The sequence below is a fragment of the Temnothorax nylanderi genome, unplaced genomic scaffold, assembly GCF_030848795.1.
Source record: "Temnothorax nylanderi isolate EJ_2023f unplaced genomic scaffold, tnyl_v1.0 TNYL_tig0286_pilon, whole genome shotgun sequence".
Taxonomy (NCBI): Eukaryota; Metazoa; Arthropoda; class Insecta; order Hymenoptera; family Formicidae; genus Temnothorax; species Temnothorax nylanderi.
This window is the reverse complement of record NW_027249348.1, coordinates 114,802-133,859: the sequence shown is the minus strand read 5'-3', so window position 1 is coordinate 133,859 and position 19,058 is coordinate 114,802. Positions and strand designations below refer to the sequence as shown.

Below are 19,058 nucleotides of genomic sequence, written 5' to 3'. Positions count from 1 at the left end.
CACGTGAATGCTCACCGACACTAGGCGCTTGGACGCCCTCGGCAGTAGCACACGATCGCTTGCCGCCTTCCTAGGCGCTCGGTCGCCTTCGACAGTGGCGCACAGACGCTCGCTGATACCTAGGCGCACAGACGCCCTCGGCAGTGGTGCACAGTCGCCCGCCGACTCCTCGGCGCTCGGACGCCCTCGGCAGTGGCGCACGAACGCCCGCCGACTTCCTAGGCGCCAGACGCCTCCGGCAGTAGCGCTTAGACGCTCGCCGACTCCCAGACGCACGAACGCCCACGGCAATGGCGCACGGTCGCCCGCCGACTTCCTCGGCGTACAGATGCCTCCGGCAGTAGCGCGTGGACGCTCGCCGACTTCCTAGACGCACGGACACCTTCGGCAGCCACGAAAGCCAGCCCAAGGAAGGAAGGAATAAACGCGGCCATGCAGACCAAACGAAGAGAAGGCAGATTTCAAGCAAAATGACATTAAAGACACTGACACAATAACACGTGTATATAGTGTAAATATACGTTAATTGTTTAAAATGCAAACATGTGTCACCTTCCTTTCTACCCCTTTGCGATTCACAATCCATGGGCCAACTCCTACTCACGCATTATGGATAAGTTAGAATAAGGTAGATAACCGATAAATATAAAAGTAGTAACGCCCATACATGTTGTAGAGTTGCAAATGATAAAGAAAGAACTTGAAAGAAGAAATTATAAATTTACGGAAAAAAATTAGGTTGTGTGTGGGAATTAAGAACAATTAAGGAATCGCGTGAAAAGAAAAACGGCAGCCTGACTGCAACAATAGTCAATCTTTTTTCTTGTTGACTATTACATAATATCGACCGTTGTTAGATAACTACCAGATATTTACAGGTATTCTTCAGCAATAATTTACATTTACATTTACATATTACACTTACATGCAACAAATTTAGAGTTTTTTGACGATTTTTACACAACTCAATAACAACATCGAATGTGATAACTGTCTCTCAGTAATAAGTTATTAATCGTAATAAAAATAATCACGTTTGCGACACGTTTGGACCGGCAAACAGTCCTCACGCAGATATGCACAGCGCCACAATATGCACAGACGGTCATTTCTTATTATTTCCTATTTCTATTCTATATAATCTCAATTTTCCCAATTAGAAATATATTATTTAACTGTATTCTTTAAGAAATTTGATGTGGAATTGCTTCAGTGTTTCGAGCATTGTTTTGATTTTCTCCTTTTGCGGCAATATTGTGGTCCGGAAATGGTATGTGCCGGGTTTCTGGCCGAAGCCCGAGCCTGGGATCACGCAGATTCCGGTGCTCTCTAACAATTTGAACGCATAGAAAACGTCTGGTTCCTGGCCCTTCGCTTGTGCATCCTCAATTGCCTTCGGCGGCAGCTCGAAGCGCGGAAACACGTACATTGCACCCATCGCCGGATTTGCCTAAAAAGAAAAGACAAAGATGAAAAAAATTTCTACATCGTAGAAATGATCGAGCGCAGCTTTTGTTTCTACGAAAGGACAGTCACCTTATATCCTGGAATACTATTGAGCATATCGACTATGAGGTGCGATCTCTCTGCCAAGGAGCGTAGCGTTTCGTTCTTCTCTTTCTGGAATTGCTCGTACGATGGCTCGTTCGGTCGCGGCGGATTCACCACAACGTCCATCATGACCTGGCCGAGCACGGTAGGGCACAGCATCACGGAAATCAACTTCAACAGCACCTTCATCACTTTCGGATCCATGTTGATGATTTCGGTGTAACCGCCGCGGATTCCGCACTCGCCCATATATCCTAAAAGTAAAATATGTTAGCAAAAATGTTTTTCCTGAATTTCGAGAAATCTATTACCTTTTTCAAAAAAGGTAAAAACAGGCGCCAAGTACACGCACAATGTATGTTGTAAATCCAAAAATCTTAAATGGTAGTAGCTTTATTTCTCTCTAACAAAATAATTCACAAAATTGCGTTACCTAACTCAACCCAAGTGATATGTATTTCAAAAAAAGATGTGAAATTTTTAAATTGCGCCAATTACAAAGAGAATATACAGGGTTCACCAAAAGTATAACAACCTCTAAATAATTCGAAAACTGCGCATTTTAGAAAAAAATGTTTCAGACAAAAGTTGCATGGTTTCAAGTAACGCATTAAATAGTAATATTAGTGTGACTACAAATAACTTTGTTAATGCCAAGTAAAAATAACTTTAACATTTTTAAATAGAAACCTCTATTTTTAATTGCATATTCTTATCGCTTACCTCGAAAGCTTTTCAAAATACTATAATAAAGTATTTTTTTATTAAATACTTTTCAAGTTATGAAGCTTGAAAGCTACGATACCGCCGGCATCAGCGTTACCCAAGATGTACCGCGTGGAGGTTGCACGGTCGGATTTACACTAACAGAGTTGTAAATAACAATACTTTTGTGATTGAAGTTCTTAATTACTAATTGTTTTGAGAAAGAATGCCCCATATATATTTATTGCATATCCCCATGGGGTTTACAAGGCGTTTTGTTTTTACGAGGAACGTACCCAAACCTCTACAAGCAAAATCGAAAACTTAAACATATTCAAATCAAAAATACTCCAAAAATACAATCAATCAAAAATACTCAATCAAAAATACAATCACAAAACTAAATTATTACTAAATCATTCTTTTCCCTGTTCTTCTTTGTCTTCTTTCTCTTCCTCTCTTGCGTCGGTACCCCTCCCTGGCCTTCCTCCCGTTTGTCCCATCCTCATTTACACCAATCCCTCTTCCCTCCCTCCCCCTTATCCTCGTCCGGCACCATCAGCAATTTCTTTTCCAAATCCTTGGAAATTTCCTCTTCCTCCGATCTCCCCGATCTCTTCCTTAGCCTGCCTTCCATTTTCTCCTCTCTCTTCTCTCTCTCCCTATCTCTCCTTTCCACCGACTTATCTTCGTCTATCTTCACTCCTAAGCTGTTTCCAGCCTTTCTCCTCGCCTCTATCACCCGCCATTTCTCCTCTTCGTCTTTTAGCTTCACCAGAAGCGTTATCCATGCTCCTCTTTGACCCACTATACATACCTCTCTCACCGTAACCCTTAATCCTTAGTCCTTCCGCAAACACCTCCTTCACCTTCTCCCAATTCGAGCCCTTGTCCCCCCATACCTCCTTCTCCGCCCTTAATATTACATTTCTCTTCCTTTGCTCCTCCTCACTACTCTCACCCACCCCCGCCCACCATTTCTTCCTTACTCCCACTCCCTCCTCGTTGTCTTCCCTCTTCCTTTTACCTCCATTTTGCTCCATTCTCTCTATCTTCCTCTCCATTCTCCTCACTTTCTCCTCAATCTCCTCTATCCTCTCCTCTTTCTTTCTCTCCTCCTCTTTCTTCTCCTTCACCATCTTCCTTACCTTCTCCTCTAGCTCCTCTATTCTCTCCTCCTTCCTTCTCTCCGCTTCTTTCTTTTCCTTCTCCACCTTCCTTAGTTTCTTCTCCATAATCCTTTCCACCGCCTCCGCTATTATTCTTCCTTCTTCCTCCATCCTGATTAGTCCTAGGTAATCTGTAATAATTTAATTTAATCACCTCCTCTTTCTTCCCCTTTCCTCTTTCCTCCTCACTCTCCCCCCTACTCCCCCTCTCTCTCACCTCGTTCCTTCTTCTGTCTCCACCGTCCCCCCTTTTCCTCTCCTTCTTTCCCCCTCTAGTTCCATCATCCATTCCTCCCCTCCTCCGTCCTCATCTAGCACCCATCCCACCGCTTCCTGCCAGCTACCACTTCCTGATTCCCATCTCCTACAATCCTCCCACACATGCTCCCATGATTCCTCCCTGTGCTCACATAACCTACATTTCTTCTTCTCTTCCGTTTCCCAGTATTTGCTCTCTCTCATCTCATTTCCTAATCTAAACCTCGCCACCCTGTTCCATCTGCTCTCTCCCCATCCTTTCTTCAATTCTTAATTACTAATTATTTTACATAATTTTAATTTAAATTGAGTTTAAGTACAAATGTTTTTCGGAATTGTAAATAAAGTCGTTCAATTATAAATACATTTTGAAATTGTAATTAAACTCGAATTTTATTACAATTAAAAAAGTAAAAAAAGTAATTATTATTTACATTTTCCTAAATTACAAATTTTACAACCTTAATTTACATTTTTTGTGTGTTTGAGTGTTTTAGAGTAAATTCTGAAAGTGGTTTCCATTAATTTCTTGACAGTATGCCAATCTTTGATAGAACGCAGAAATAGCTCTACGATTTAATTCAGCAGGTATCAAGGCTGCTTCATCCTTTATTCGCTGCCTCAATTCTTGGATATTTTGAGGTTTTGTTTCGTAAACTTACTCTGTATGTGCGCTGAAAAAGACAAATTTGAGAAAATCGAAAGCGAGAGCAAAAGATTGAACTTAGCAAATAATGACCCGGGAAAAAATGTTTATATACACTTTTATCTAATTATATCATATTATATATAATCATATATAATAAGATCTATTTATGTATTTATTTATATGCAATTTTATCAAAATATTTATAACTCCATATCAAATTATGCAACATTATATTACAATTCTTTTCTGAGTAAATAATGACATGTAATTATATCAAAATCAAGAGACACGGTAGTGTCTCGCGCCAAATACGCCAAGTACGCGCGGAGCGAGACGTGACTCTTTTACGAGAACGCACGAGTTGCGAGTACCCGAGATTTTGAGATCTCAATAACGAGTGAACGGATCAAGTTCTAAGTAGGCTTGATCGATAGCTTGGGTCGATTTACAAATAAGAGTGTTTTTATTTTTCCGCTACGTGCCCTACGAGCGGAGATATTACGATGCAAAGTCTGAAATGGTAAATTTTACAATTAAGATACGTCATCGTCGTCGTCGTCGTCGCCGTACGGTTGCTTTTTTCCTCGATAGATGGCATTTGAGAACATGTCGAGCTAGAGACCCTCTAATAAGAGTCTGGCCACAACTGGATGGTCGCCATTTATACGTGGAATCACACGAGTGGGAAAGCAATATGCTCACCGTCTCACTCGGTTGACGCATGCGCACACTTAATCTACCTCTTTGTGACGTACCACTTCATGAATAGCTGTATTTTAACATTACAAATCTTTTTTAAAAATAATTATTATCAAAAAATACCAAATAATTCATACGTGGTCTGATTAAACGTATTTTTGTCGACTTCTTCTAAGATCATAACCTTTGTATAAACTTTCATTAATAAATAATAAAAAATTAATAATTCCATCCATGTTAAAACTATATGTTTTTGAGAGAGATATATATATTTTTTAATTTATATCACAGTATAGAGTATATATCACGCATCAACATATATATAATGACACATTGTGTATATTTTCACATCGAGAAATGTTTTATAAAATCTACAAGTTGTAGATCTTTTGTACTGAAGTAACAAATCTGCAAAATCAGGATACGACATGGCCCACGAAACATTAAAGGTCATCCAAGTCATATTGTCAAATACTTTTGCGTGTTATTATAAAGAAAGCAAATTAATTAGATTGTATGGGAGTGATAGTAAAAAGAAAAATTTTTATGCCAATATAATTATGTATGTAGTGTATAATAAATTACATCATCACCTAATATTCATCTGATTAAATGGTACATTGCGTAAATGAATCGTAAACATGAAGCGTAAACAATCCTGAGACATTTATTTCCATATATGTACACGTTATAAGAGTTAACATATATTCGTATTCCATATAAAAAAGAAATATAATTTTGTAAGATAAATACACGTATACTTCACATACATAGCATGCTACACTTTTAACTTGTTTATTTATATTATTACTGAAGACGCATGTACACAAATGAAAAAATTTGTCACCTCATCTTCAGTCTGTCTAAATGCAGTTTTCTCTGTAAGCCAGTATCCAAAAATTGTTGGCACTGCGTTTGGTTTTTACTTCGGTTTTTTATCACTCCTTCGCTCCCACATTTCTGGAGAAAAATGCACCTTCCAAAAACACATTTGTAATTAGTATGTTAAATAAGTCTAAACTATAGAACATTCTTAAAACAATTTGTCAGTTTCGTTATTTTATATATTATTCTATAACCTACAATTATTATTAAACAAATCTAATATACATGACCTGTGTTTAGTCACTTTTTTTAGTTAAAAAAAAGGTAATACTTAAAGAGAGCTCCCTCCTCACCGATTTCGCTGAATTTAGGCTTAATCTACGCGTTTTTGCACAAAACGAACGAATCTGGCAGAAAAAAGTCCCGCTCTGCCCCGCGAAGCGAGATATTAACTGTTAAAGTTGACGACTATCAGGTTATGAAACCTGTCATACCGACGCTATGTAGCGACTGGTTTTACACTAATTACACTTGTTTCTTGTTTGAAACATACATTGTTTTTTTTACATATTTTTTGCTTGATTTTTTTTCATAATGTGTTTTTCGGCATCGAAATATGAGATTACTTGTATCAAAGCAACAGAGAATATTTTGGAACACAAATTATTTCTGTTACAGATATTAAGCGTTGAATTAAGTTAACGAAACAGAAATAAAATTGTTAAAGCAGAGAATAGTTGGTATATGAAAAGTACAAATTATTTCTGTTACAGATATTAAACGTTTAAGTTAACGAAACATAAATAATTTAGTTAAAGCAGAGAATAGTTGATATATGAAAAGTACATATTTATGTGTACTTTTCATATACCAACTATTCTCTGCTTTAACAAATTATTTCTGTTACAGATATTAAGCGTTGAGGTTAACGAAACACAGTAATATGATTATTAATGGATATATCGAGCCTTATTTAATAAATAAAGAAATACAGTGTTCAAAATGTGGTGATAAATTAATAATTGATACAAGTAATCGCATATTTCGATGCCGAAAAACACATTATGAAAAAAAAATCCAGCAAAAAATATGTAAAAAAACAATGTATGTTTGAAACAAGTGCAAAACCAGTCGCTACATAGCGTCGGTATAACAGGTTTCATAACCTGATAGTCGTCAACTTTAACAGTTAATATCTCGCTTCGCGGGGCAGAGCGGGACTTTTTTCTGCCAGATTCGTTCGTTTTGTGCAAAAACGCGTCGATTAAGCCTAAATTCAGCAAAATCGGTGAGGAGGGAGCTCTCCTTAAGTATTACCAAAAAAAACTTACCTCGCATAAATATGAGCGGTCAGTTGGTATCCAGTTCTTCACATTCATATTTGCAACCCATTGTGCCCGACGTTTAGGGTTTTTCGGAAATGTTTTACAAATATAGCCTTTAGCGGTAGAATTGTTGCAAAATGGGGCTGAGCACCAAATCATGATATTTAAATTATCAAAAATATAAATTGACCAGCACTGACAAAAGGCTTCACCACGTGGCTTCACGATGACAATGGGCGAAAGGTTAAAACACGATGAATACGATGATATTCGCGCGATGTGCGATCTCAACTGAGTGAGTGAACGAGAACGCACGAATTCTTCCGAAGTTCGCCGAAGCACGCATAAATGGCGGACCAATCAAAATGCGAGACAAGGTGGCCAGACTCTTATCACAGATTAATAGACGGATAGCCAATGGCCCCTCAAAAGTCGAGACCAGCATTTCCGTGCCTTGATTACCAACACACTTTGCCCCTTACCGACAGACTTTGCCCCTAGGATTGAGTCCGGACTAAATCACATTACAGACTTTGCCCCTGGTGCGAGTCCGGACTAAATATACACGATTTTACCTACAGACTTTGCCCCTGGTGCGAGTCCGGACTAAATATACCCGATTTTACCTACAGACTTTGCCCCTGGGTGCGAATCCGGACTAATTTTGCAGTGATGCCAGATTTCAGTGCAGTGATGTCAGATGCTCGACGCTCGGTCAGCCGCGAGCCGGCGAGAATCGTGCTAGGCTTCTTTTTTAATATCTCGGCGCTCGCGCTCGCGCTCGCGCGCGCGCACCTAGGTCTTGTCGTACTTATTAATTACTTATGATATTTATTGATTATATATATATATATATATATATATATATGCAGCCGAGACCGAGGATTAATGAACAATACTATTGTTATTATATAATAATAAAGAAAACTTATTTTGTAATTTGAAAATAATTTCTTATTTTTTTATAAGCAAATCGTTAACTTTCCTAAAGTTGTTAGAAAGTATGCGAATAATTTTAATGATTGTCAAATAATTTTCCTAGTTTATATGTATTACATAACAACTCATTTGCCTAAAAAAATAAAAATGCAAAAAAAGTTAGAAAAAAACCAGGACTCGAACTTGAGACCTTCAGCATTCTAGCCGATTATCTTACTCGCTCGTCCACGTTTACTATTAGAAAATTGCTTCTACCGGCTCGATAGATTACGCACATGGAAACTTTAAGCAATTTTATTTCATTAATTATTTGACATTGGTACAAGTTACTATGTCTTGTAAAATACATATAGTAAAATTAAAGGACAAATTTTTGCAATCACAGTTCTGTGTATTTCACTTTTACGAATAGATTACGTACAATATTGTTGCTCAACGGAAACCGCGAGAAGGTGGTGGTCTCTTTCGTCATAAGATAATGTAAAAAATTTGTTTTTTTTTAACATTGCAATAATTTTAATATGTATAAATCAAAAAATATATAAGTAAATAAAGCTCGTATGTCTTAGATAAAACAAGGACAAGAGCCAATAACCGAACAACAGGATTCTAAATAATATAGTTTAATATTCCGTCAAAATAACTGGAACGTTTCATGCTTTACAGAGACTTTTTCAATCAATCAAATAAATCCCTCTAATTAACTGTAATACATCATAATAATCCCGTTACATAAAAAATCCGTCGAGAGATGAAATAAATTAAAAGGAAGTTTAACATCATAAGATTAACATTAATTAATAATTATAGCATTTTTATTATGGAATTTATCCTCTCTATTGATTTAAATCATAGCGGTCGTTTTTACTTTCTTAATATTAATAATTATAGTATACAAATTACATGGAGTTATTAAGGAGCCACATCAAGTTGAAAGCCCAAAAAACCGATTAACAAATAGTCGAAATGTATGCGTGGTCAAACTATAAGTTTAATTAGAGAGTTGTTAACAATTAAAACTTTAAAAATAATTATTTGTTTAATGGCGAGAAAAATCGTGTTAGAAGGCTGAAAAATGTGGAGCGAACGGCCTTAATCATTGCGTGTCAAAAAATTTTCCGAAGTCAAGCTATGTTATAATAGTCAAGTAGTAGTAAAAAATCTATAAATTAAGTAAAAATCGAATTCTTTAAAACTGTGACATAAAAAGGTAGTAATTCTCAACAAAAAGTAGACTTATAGTCTTATAAACTCGAATTAGCATCAGCTATAAATTCTCAAATTAACGAAGGCTCCTAATGCTTCAGTTCCAAGAAGCGACTGAACGAGCAAGGACTCAGAAATTTGTCAGTAAAGGTTGGAATCGTGGTGATAAATAAAGCTAGAGAAAGTAAGTTATTAATTTAATAATTATCTCTGGTGTAAAAATTTGACTGAAAATATAATGAAATTCTACTATCAACTGCCCCCTTTTCATTATTATTCCATAAATATCATTATGAAAATTTCAGTTTTCAGTTAATTTCAGTTAAATTCAATAACTTTCATGATATCTAATATTTTAACAAATTTTTCATTATTTTTCAACAGTATAATTTAATTTTTCTTATATTTTACAGTATTTACATTAAATTTCATAAAGAAAATTATGATTTATTTTGAAATATATTCAGTAATTTTTCAATAACTTTTATTTCATTTATCATCAATTTCATAGTACTTTCAGCAAAATATTTTCATCTGGGTCAATTGAGACAGAATATCAGTAAAATTCCATTATATTCAGTATAATATTTCCATCAGGGTAATAATAATAGTAATAGGACTCTAAGATTGAAAATCAATTTAATATAAGAACGCCATCAAGTCCGAGCTAGGATCTAGTTATCAAAATGCATTCTGCGCTCGCCGCAGTGACTAACTCTCAAAATGCATTCTGCACTCGCCGCAGTGACTACTGTCAAAATGCATTCTGCGCTTAGCGCTGTTTATAATGTGCAAATAAAATATACGCTCGCTCATCTATCTGCATTAGTGTCATCTTGTGCACTGTGTTCATACAAGAATTCGTACAAATGGAGTAAATTGCTACCTATATGTGCACATGGGTGCATTTATATCTTACCGTTTAGAGTACAAAATATCTATTCTCTAATTGGTAGATATGATTGCAACCCGTCTGTAATACAGCAGCGTGTTTATAATCCAGTAAGTAAATTAATAGCAAATTGTTGCCAATTTGGCATTAAACTCACTTACAAAAAACTTTGCCCATTTTTATAAAGGTTTTAGGCCCCTCGCGTCTAGTAACGAGACTTAAAATGAAAGATTATTGTTAGAGGATCGAAATATTTCTGTATAAACATAATCCTTTATTGTAAGTTAATACCGTTCAGAGATACACTCTTTGAAAGATTAGAAAAATGTACAAAATGGCTTTGTTTCATTCGATTTTTCGACGTCCTAGGCATCTCCTTGTGATGACGGATAATAAACTATTTTAATATATCAATTGAAGTACTTTATACAAATAAATTTGTTACTACTGATCCAGCTAATTGCAAGTTTCTGGATGTGAGTCAGGGATATTCAAAATAATTGATTGTATCCATTACCACTATCACCACGGAGAAATGTCCTGGATGCCGAGAAATCGAATGAAAGAATGCTATAAAGTATATTTTTCTAATGTTTCAGAGAGTGTATCTCTAACCAATGTCGACTTAGAGGATTATGTCTGTAGAATATTCTGATCCTCTAACAATAATTTTTTATTTTAGCAAAGTCTCGTTGTTAGACGCGAGGGTTCTAAAATAGACAGGGTTTTTTGTGGCAAATCCAATTATCAATAAAGTGAAACGTGATATAAAATAATGTAAAATCTCATAAAGTGAGAGAATGTAAATGTAATGTTTTATTATAAAATAACAATAAATATTTTAAAATTGAAAAATCTTTCTATACTTATCTTCCCGATAAATCATATAATGGTCATCACCTGCGATGATGTTTAAAACTTCCAAAGAACTTTGTTCCCAATTGCAAATAACATTTAATATAATACTAAAAAGCAACGTACATTAAAATATGTTTAACGCATTACATTTGTTTTGCTTTTTTACTTAACTTTTGCATATACTTTGGGCACATAGATTGGGCAGTAAAAATAATCAATAACTCAATAACATAAATGTTTTGTCGTTTATAGATCTTCACAAGTTCGAATTCCATTTTAACGATGACAAAATCTTTTCCTGTTCATATTTTTTATTGTTTCTATCGTATATCGACTGATATCTTTCGGGAGATTGTATCTCAAAAACTGTCACTTTACAGGATTCGTAAATTTTTGTTTTGTTGATAAGCAACAAACAAGATAGTTTACTTTACTGTTCAAAAGTATAGTGATTTGGAATTAAAATACAGCTTTATTGTTTAATTTGATATTATTCGTGGGAAACAAACGCAAAAACGCAATTTTTATAGATACGACGCACTTCAAAATTGTAATCAAATGAACAAGATACGACATATTTATTTTTAAATAACATTTATTATTGTCATTTAAAAAAAAATATGTCGTATCTTGTTTATTTGATTATAATTTTGAAGTGCTTTGTCGTATCTACAAATACGAGAAAATTTCGACAACTATAATTCATTTTTGGTAATCTATTTCAAGATAGGATGTAGACGTGTGTGTGAAGCTAGCGTCTCATTTTGCGAAAACTCACAAATTATTGAGAGTTCTGACTTCCTTTTCAATAGTTCTAGAGTTCCTGATAGTTTAAACAAATAGTTCTGGCCATTAAAGCCAAAAAACGCGTCAGTACAAACTGAGACGCTAGATTCACGCACCGTCTCACTTTGTCCTACACAAGTTCCACCACTGTATCTCATTAGATTTTGCGAGATCTATAGTTCTATAACAGTTCTATAAAGAGTTCTGCCATATAAAAGCAAAAAAATTAATTATAAGGTACTAAAAAAAATTACAATGTAACGAGTGTACCGAGTTGAGACGCCAGTTGAAATCTCAGAGTTCCGGTTTATGTAAAATATTTTTCGAGTAGTTCTGAGCATATTGTAGCATTTTCTAAAGAGTTCCGAGCGTTAGAATCTTTGTGTTATATTTAAAAAAATTAATATTAACCGAAAATTAATCATGACGGAAAACGATGAGACGCTGTGCGAAATCTCGGAGTTCCGGTTCATATAAAATATTTTTCGAGTAGTTCTGAGCATATAGAAGCATTTTCTAAAGAGTTCCCGGCACTAGCAATGTTGTATAATTTTAAATAAATTAATAACGCTCGAAAGTCAGGAATTTATCAAAAATAGGTGAGACGCTGGCCGTATTTCGACAGTTCTGCGAGTTCTATTACAATTTTCGTGTAGTTCTGAACGTGTTCTAACGTTTTCTAAAGAGTTCTGGCGATAAGCGTTATTTAATCATTTTTTAAATAATTTTTATTGCCCGAGAAAGACGCATTTACGGGTATATGGGTGAGACGCTCGATAAATTCCTGATTTTCGTTATTAATTTATTTAAAAATTATACAACATTGCCAATGCCCGGAACTCTTTAGAAATTGCTTCAATATACTTAGAACTATACGAAAAATATTTTATATAAGCCAGAACTCCGACATTTCCTACAGCGTCTCACCCATATACCCGTAAATGCGTCTTTCTCGGGCGATACGGGACTCTGTCTCGGGCGAGACTCCTAGAGATATCATTGCCACCTTTGACTAGAGAGGATACGGCCTTAGAGGCGTTCAGGCATAATCCCACGGATGGTAGCTTCGCACCACCGGCCGCTCGACCGAGTGCGTGAACCAAATGTCCGAACCTGCGGTTCCTCTCGTACTGAGCAGGATTACTATCGCAATGACTGGTCATCAGTAGGGTAAAACTACCCTCGGGCAAACACGGGCTGAGCGCAATCATTCGCACGCGATCAAACGGAACGCGATAATAGGTCACCACGAATCATACGTTAACGCAAGGAACAGCCAACGATTAATTTCTAATGCACTTAATATCCTAACGCCAAAACCCACCGAACGCGAGTAACATTCCAACGCGAATAATCTCTGAACGCACTTATTCTTGCGCGAGAAACGACCAAATGCAATTATTAATCTAACGCGAATAATATCTCAACGCAAGTACCATCGGAACGCAATTACTCCAACGCGAAAAATAATCGAACGCGAATGATACTCTGACTCGAATATCCTAATGCACGAAATTGCCGAACATGAAATTTTCGAACGCAATTACTGCCGCGTGTGGAATCTAAGCCCCGACCGTGCGAGTTACGACGCATAAGAAAACGCGCGGTCGCGAACGTGAAGGTCGCGAGAAGAGGCGAATTCCCGATATCGAAACTCGTCATCGACGCATCGGCCGCGATCTCCAGGGTTTCGCAAATTGCGTTCACGATCCCGTGGCCACGAGACCATTCCGGTGCCCCTCGCTGTCGTTTTGGATCGCGAAATCTACGCCTGGTCGGCGAGCAACGTCGACATTGAACTATTCCCGAGCGAGAGCGCAACCCGGAGGGCGGTATCGTGGCTTTACACGCTGAACATTACCGAGGCAACCTCACCGTTCGTCTGCTCTCCCTCGAAAGCTCCTCGCCGTCGCCCCAAGGGTCAGAAGAATCGCCCAGAAAATCGACAAAAAATCGCCAAGGCTAATATCGCGACGGAACTTTGACGCGTGTGTAAGCTGTCGAGGACGATCCAGGAGTGCTCCCGAAATTTCGCTCGATGGCGGAATCGATTGCGCGCCCCACCCCGGTCGTACGCAGCCGCGGACCAATTAGGGGCGAGCCCGCAAGCTCGCGACGTATCCTTGCGCAGGGCCGACAATCCTGGCTCCCGCAGAGCGCTTAAGGTTTCCTCGCGCGCACGGCAATTTCGCCGGGATCTTTCCCAGCAGCTGACGGGACGCTAATTCCCTCTTGTTCCTCCCTTTCGGTCCGGGGATAGCGGCCGACCATCCCGGAGTCCGGTCTGCAGGTGAGGAGGGCAGGCGAAGTTCATTCCGCCCCGGCGTCCCGGGGCCCTGCCTTTACGGGTCCGTCCGTCGCCGTATCACGCGCGCGCGCGTGTCCTTCCGCGCTCCTCTGAGCCGGTCGGCCCGCGAATCCCGCCGCGGTCCGCTCTCGTCGATCGATATTTTTGGCTCGATTCCTCTCGGTCAATCCCGCATTTCACGATCCGCTGCATCTCTTCAGGAACTCCAGTCTCAGTTCGGTGAGGTGCCACGTATCAATACAAAATAACAAAAAAAAAGGATCAAAATACGGAAACGCAATTATAATTATGCCCCTGGAGATCTCTCGCTCTGACTCTGTAAACCGTCCTCGGGCGCGAAACGAATATTCATTATCGAAAATCCGCGCCTTGTGACGGCGGCGTGGCGCTGCCACGATGCAGCGAAACTGCAACGTCACAATACATATACACATTAATCTTTTATATTTAACTATTATTGATTAATTTTGCATGGTACTTTTTTAATGGAATATTTATAATAAATTCTAAATATGGTGTCGAAATTAACAATTATTATCAAATTAGCAGAGACTATATTTATTATTGTTCCGTAATTTTCTCGCGATCGCGGATCAATACCGTACCGGTAACGCCATCCGTCAGTCGCCCTCCGAACGAAGGGATTTCGCGCCGCTCCCCCCGTCAACCCTTACCGCGAAGTCTCTCGCGACGCGTATCGATCCTGTCATGCCGTGATCGCATGATCCCGAAAACGCAGGTGATTGGTCGATACGCGTCGCGCAAAGGAAAGCTCCCGAAACACGAGAGTTCGCGGTCAGTAGCCAAAAGTACTCCGGTTCACGAGGTCGTATACCGCCGTGCTTCCGTTAACGTTTACTCCGGTTCACGCGGTCTCAAATATACCGTCGTGCATCCGAGTTTGCTGCTCTGTCAGAGCACCGCTAATTATCGCGCCGTTCGTGCGTGCTGCAATTCGCTCTCGTCTTCGCGAGCAGTGAACATTCGCGTATAAGTCACCCTGCGTGCCTCGCCATTGTGCGTTCGATCATCGTGATCGAGTCGACTATTTGTGAACATTCTCGCGTCTTGTGTTACGAACAAGTGCGACTGCTGTATAACGCCTCAAGTGCGTTCATCACGTGCAAGCTACATTGCGCGTCTTAATTGCCATCGCCTCCGCGCTCTACGAACACTTTCGTATCACGTGACCAGCGCTCATCGAATCACGTGCGCGCCGAGTGTCGTGCTCAAATGAGAGCGCGTCAACCATCACTTGTATTAACCTGACGATTAAAAGATATTTGTGCATTTCTCCCAAATCAAGTGTCTCATTCTAACCGCACGTCGGATCCCTGTCGGGGTCGACCCGGCATCTTACGCCAATTGGCGAACCGGAGTTACGCCCGGAAACCATGAAATTCGCCAACAATTATATATGTTAATGTTTCAAAATTGAGAAAACTGTTTTTAATATAAAAATTAATTGATTTTTTGACCAAAAATCATTTAAGCTTCCCCTTTACAGAGTTAATATTATATTTGATATTATTGGAGAGTCCCCGGATCTACGTTTTTTCTGCGGCGACACGCACTATTGGCGACCTCATGCGTTACCGCCTTAACGCGGCTCCTCATTGGACGGACCGCCACCTATCTTCCTATCATTACGCACGGTGTAGCTACTCTTCTGAACACACTTGATCTGTGCTCTACCGTCTCGAAGCCCGCCCGCTTGACTTGACTTCGTCAAATAAAGATTGCAGCGTGCCTTTTTACATCTGCGTATTTTACTCGATCCATCACCGTTCCCGGCCATCCCAACAGGTTATGGGCCCAGGCCTCGCATAAAAGGAAAGGAACGAGGAAGTAAGCGACAGACGAGTAAGCGACGAACGATTCAGCGACGAGGAAATAAGCGACGTGTACGTATATCTGTTTTGAGGTTACACTGTGACTCGATACGAAATGAATTCCACCGTAAGAATCGAAACCTTGAACAAGGATAACTTTGATACGTGGAAGTTGCAGATGCAAGCCCTACTAATTAAAAACGACGCTTGGGCATATGTTAGCGGAGAAATCCCGAGGCCTATTCTTGTTAGCGGAAACGCGACTTCTCAGCAGGAAGTGGACACATGGGTCAAAAACGACAGTAAGGCCAAGTCAGACATTATCCTATCGATAAGCCCGTCGGAATTAAAGCAGATTAAAGGCTGTAATACCTCGCGCGAATTATGGCTAAAGTTAGAATATATATATCAGTCGAAAGGGCCGGCACGAAAAGCGACGCTCCTGAAACAGCTCACATTACAGCGCATGGAAGAAAGCGACGACGTTCACGAACACATTCGGAAGTTCTTCGATGCCGTGGACAAGCTCGGAGAAATGGACGTCGACATTAACCAAGATTTGCTAGCAATCATGCTGTTATACAGCTTGCCACCAAGTTTCGAAAACTTTCGATGCGCAATCGAATCTCGAGACGAGTTGCCGTCACCAGAAGTGCTCCGCATCAAAATCATAGAGGAAAGTGATGCTCGAAAAAACGACACACGCGCGAACGCCCAGAATGCCATGATTGCAAACAAAGGCAATACTGCGAAACGTCGAAATCAGAAGAAGAGAACGATGGAAGGCAACAAATCCGATACTAAAAAAGGATTCAAATTCCAATGTCATCGATGTCGTAAGTATGGACACAAGGCAGCTGAATGTAGACAAGGACGCAGCAGTGACGCACAGTCTGCGAAGAAAGCGGAAGACGTTAGCTTGTATGCTGGACTCGAATCGCCGCACGATCAGAACGCTATGCGCGCCAACGAATCAAATAACCCGAAGTGGTGCCTGGATAGCGGTGCGACATCACATATGTGCAACGAATTAAGCGAGTTTACGGACGTAAAAAACGGAAATCACGGACGTTTGAACCTAGCTAACAACGCATCGACACAAATCGCAGCGAAAGGGACAGTGTCTTTCACGACAAACGTACACGGTGAGGCAAGGAATATTCACTTGAAGAATACCCTACACGTTCCGGATCTTCGGACAAATCTTATGTCAGTTGCGAGAATTGCAGATAACGACTACAAGGTGATCTTTAATAAACTCGGCGCTGAAGTGATCGACAACGATGGAAACGTAAAATTAACGGCAAATCGAGTCGGCGATCTATTCTACGTGTGCGAAGATATGATCGAACATTGCAAGGCAGTCACGGAAGATAAAGCGTCGGGAACACTGATGTCTTGGCATCGTCGCCTCGGACATCTAAACATCGAAGATCTTCTTGACGCTGAACGCAATGGAACTCTGTTAGGAATCAAGATCGGACAGCACAAGGCAAAAATACAGTGTAGCACTTGCACTCACGGAAAAATGACCAGAGCACCGTTCCCTAAAAAGTCAGACCGGAAGACAGAGACGTTATAGATTATACACTCCGACGTATGCGGCCCAATGAGAACCGCATCTTTTGGGAAGGCAAAGTATTATGTAACTTTCATCGACGATTGCACGAGATGGTGCGAAATCCGCTTCCTGAAGTCCAAAGACGAAGTCCTTTCATCTTTCAAAGAATTCAAGCAACTTGTCGAGAATCAAAAAGGTAGACGAGTGAAGTGCCTACAGTCCGACAACGGAGGCGAGTATATGAGCAAAGATTTTGACAGGTACCTGAAGGAACACGGAATCACTAGGAGGCTATCCGTCGCACGCAACCCAGAGCAAAATGGCATTGCGGAAAGGAAGAACCGTACTATCCTGGATACAGCCAGATGCCTATTACTTCAGTCAGGCTTACCTTCGAGTTTCTGGGCAGAAGCGGTTAATACCGCGAACTACATTAGGAACAGATGCCCAACGAAGAGTCTAAACGGAATGACACCTTACGAGGCTTGGACGGGAAATAAACCGGACGTAAAACACTTCCGAAAATTCGGATGCAAAGTTCTGTGCTTAGATCGCAATCCCACTAAAGGAAAACTAGCATCACGGAGCAAGGAGGGCATTTTCCTCGGTTACTCAGAGCAATCCAAGGGTTATCGGATCTGGCTCCCTGAAGAGCGAAGAGTCGAAATATCACGAGACGTAAAGTTCTTAGAAGACCATGATGATGTGTCGAAAAGTAACGAATCAACCGTCCCGGAAATTACTCTTGAAGAGAAGACCACGGAACCCACTCCACACGAGGCGGAGATTGACCTGTCGACAGCGAAGAAAGACACTGAAGATATCGATCTAAACGCGGACTATTCAGAAGACGAGGACACCTCGGAAGTCACTAACGAAGAAACAGCAGAAGAAGCGTCGACGACTCCGAAGAGAGGCCCCGGAAGGCCTAAATTAATCCGGACTGGATTAAGGGGGAGACCGCGGAAGTTATTTCACGAGCGACGCGAGACCGCAAATACGATGGAAGAACACTACGCCTTTCTATCGGAAGTTCCCCTAAAGGAAGCAATGTCCAGTCCGCACGCAGAAGAATGGATGCAAGCCATGGTATCAGAGGTCAAGTCTATCATTCGAAATGACACGTGGGAAATCGTACCCCGTCCTACTGACCGTCATATAATCGGAAGTCGAATAGTACTGAGGAACAAGTTTCGGCCGGATGGTTCCATTGAAAGGAGGAAAGCACGTATCGTGGCCCAAGGATTCTCACAGCGCCCGGGGGTACATTTTAATCAGACGTTCGCTCCCGTGGCTAGGATTAGTTCCATACGGCTGATGGTTGCTATAGCTGCTCGTTACGGGATGGACATACAACAATTAGACGTGACGACGGCATATCTAAACGGTACTATTGACGAGGAGATATTTATGTTTCCACCTAAGATGTTACAGGAATGTCTGGAATCAATTATCGAATCGGAGGGAAGCAACAGTACAATGGGCATCAAAGCGA

At 40.0% G+C, this 19,058-nt stretch overlaps 1 protein-coding gene and 1 long non-coding RNA gene across 3 annotated transcripts in view; both read right to left on the bottom strand.

Moving 5' to 3' along the window:
- Positions 1–794: 794 nt before the first annotated feature.
- Positions 795–19,058, bottom strand: part of LOC139780592 (alanine aminotransferase 1-like) — a 54,057-nt gene continuing 35,793 nt past the window's right edge. For both annotated transcript variants that reach the window (XM_071719292.1, XM_071719294.1), the window contains 2 exons: positions 1,537–1,805; positions 795–1,450 (listed from right to left, as the gene is read on the bottom strand). In XM_071719292.1, coding sequence (XP_071575393.1) covers positions 1,172–1,450; positions 1,537–1,805 — 548 coding nt within the window. In that variant the 3' untranslated portion in view covers positions 795–1,171. The remainder of the gene's footprint in view (positions 1,451–1,536; positions 1,806–19,058) is intronic.
- LOC139780593 (uncharacterized) lies at positions 5,676–13,729 on the bottom strand. The gene is made up of 2 exons (XR_011720285.1): positions 7,188–13,729; positions 5,676–6,007 (listed from the first exon to the last, which is right to left on the bottom strand). It is a non-coding gene; the product is annotated as an uncharacterized lncRNA (long non-coding RNA).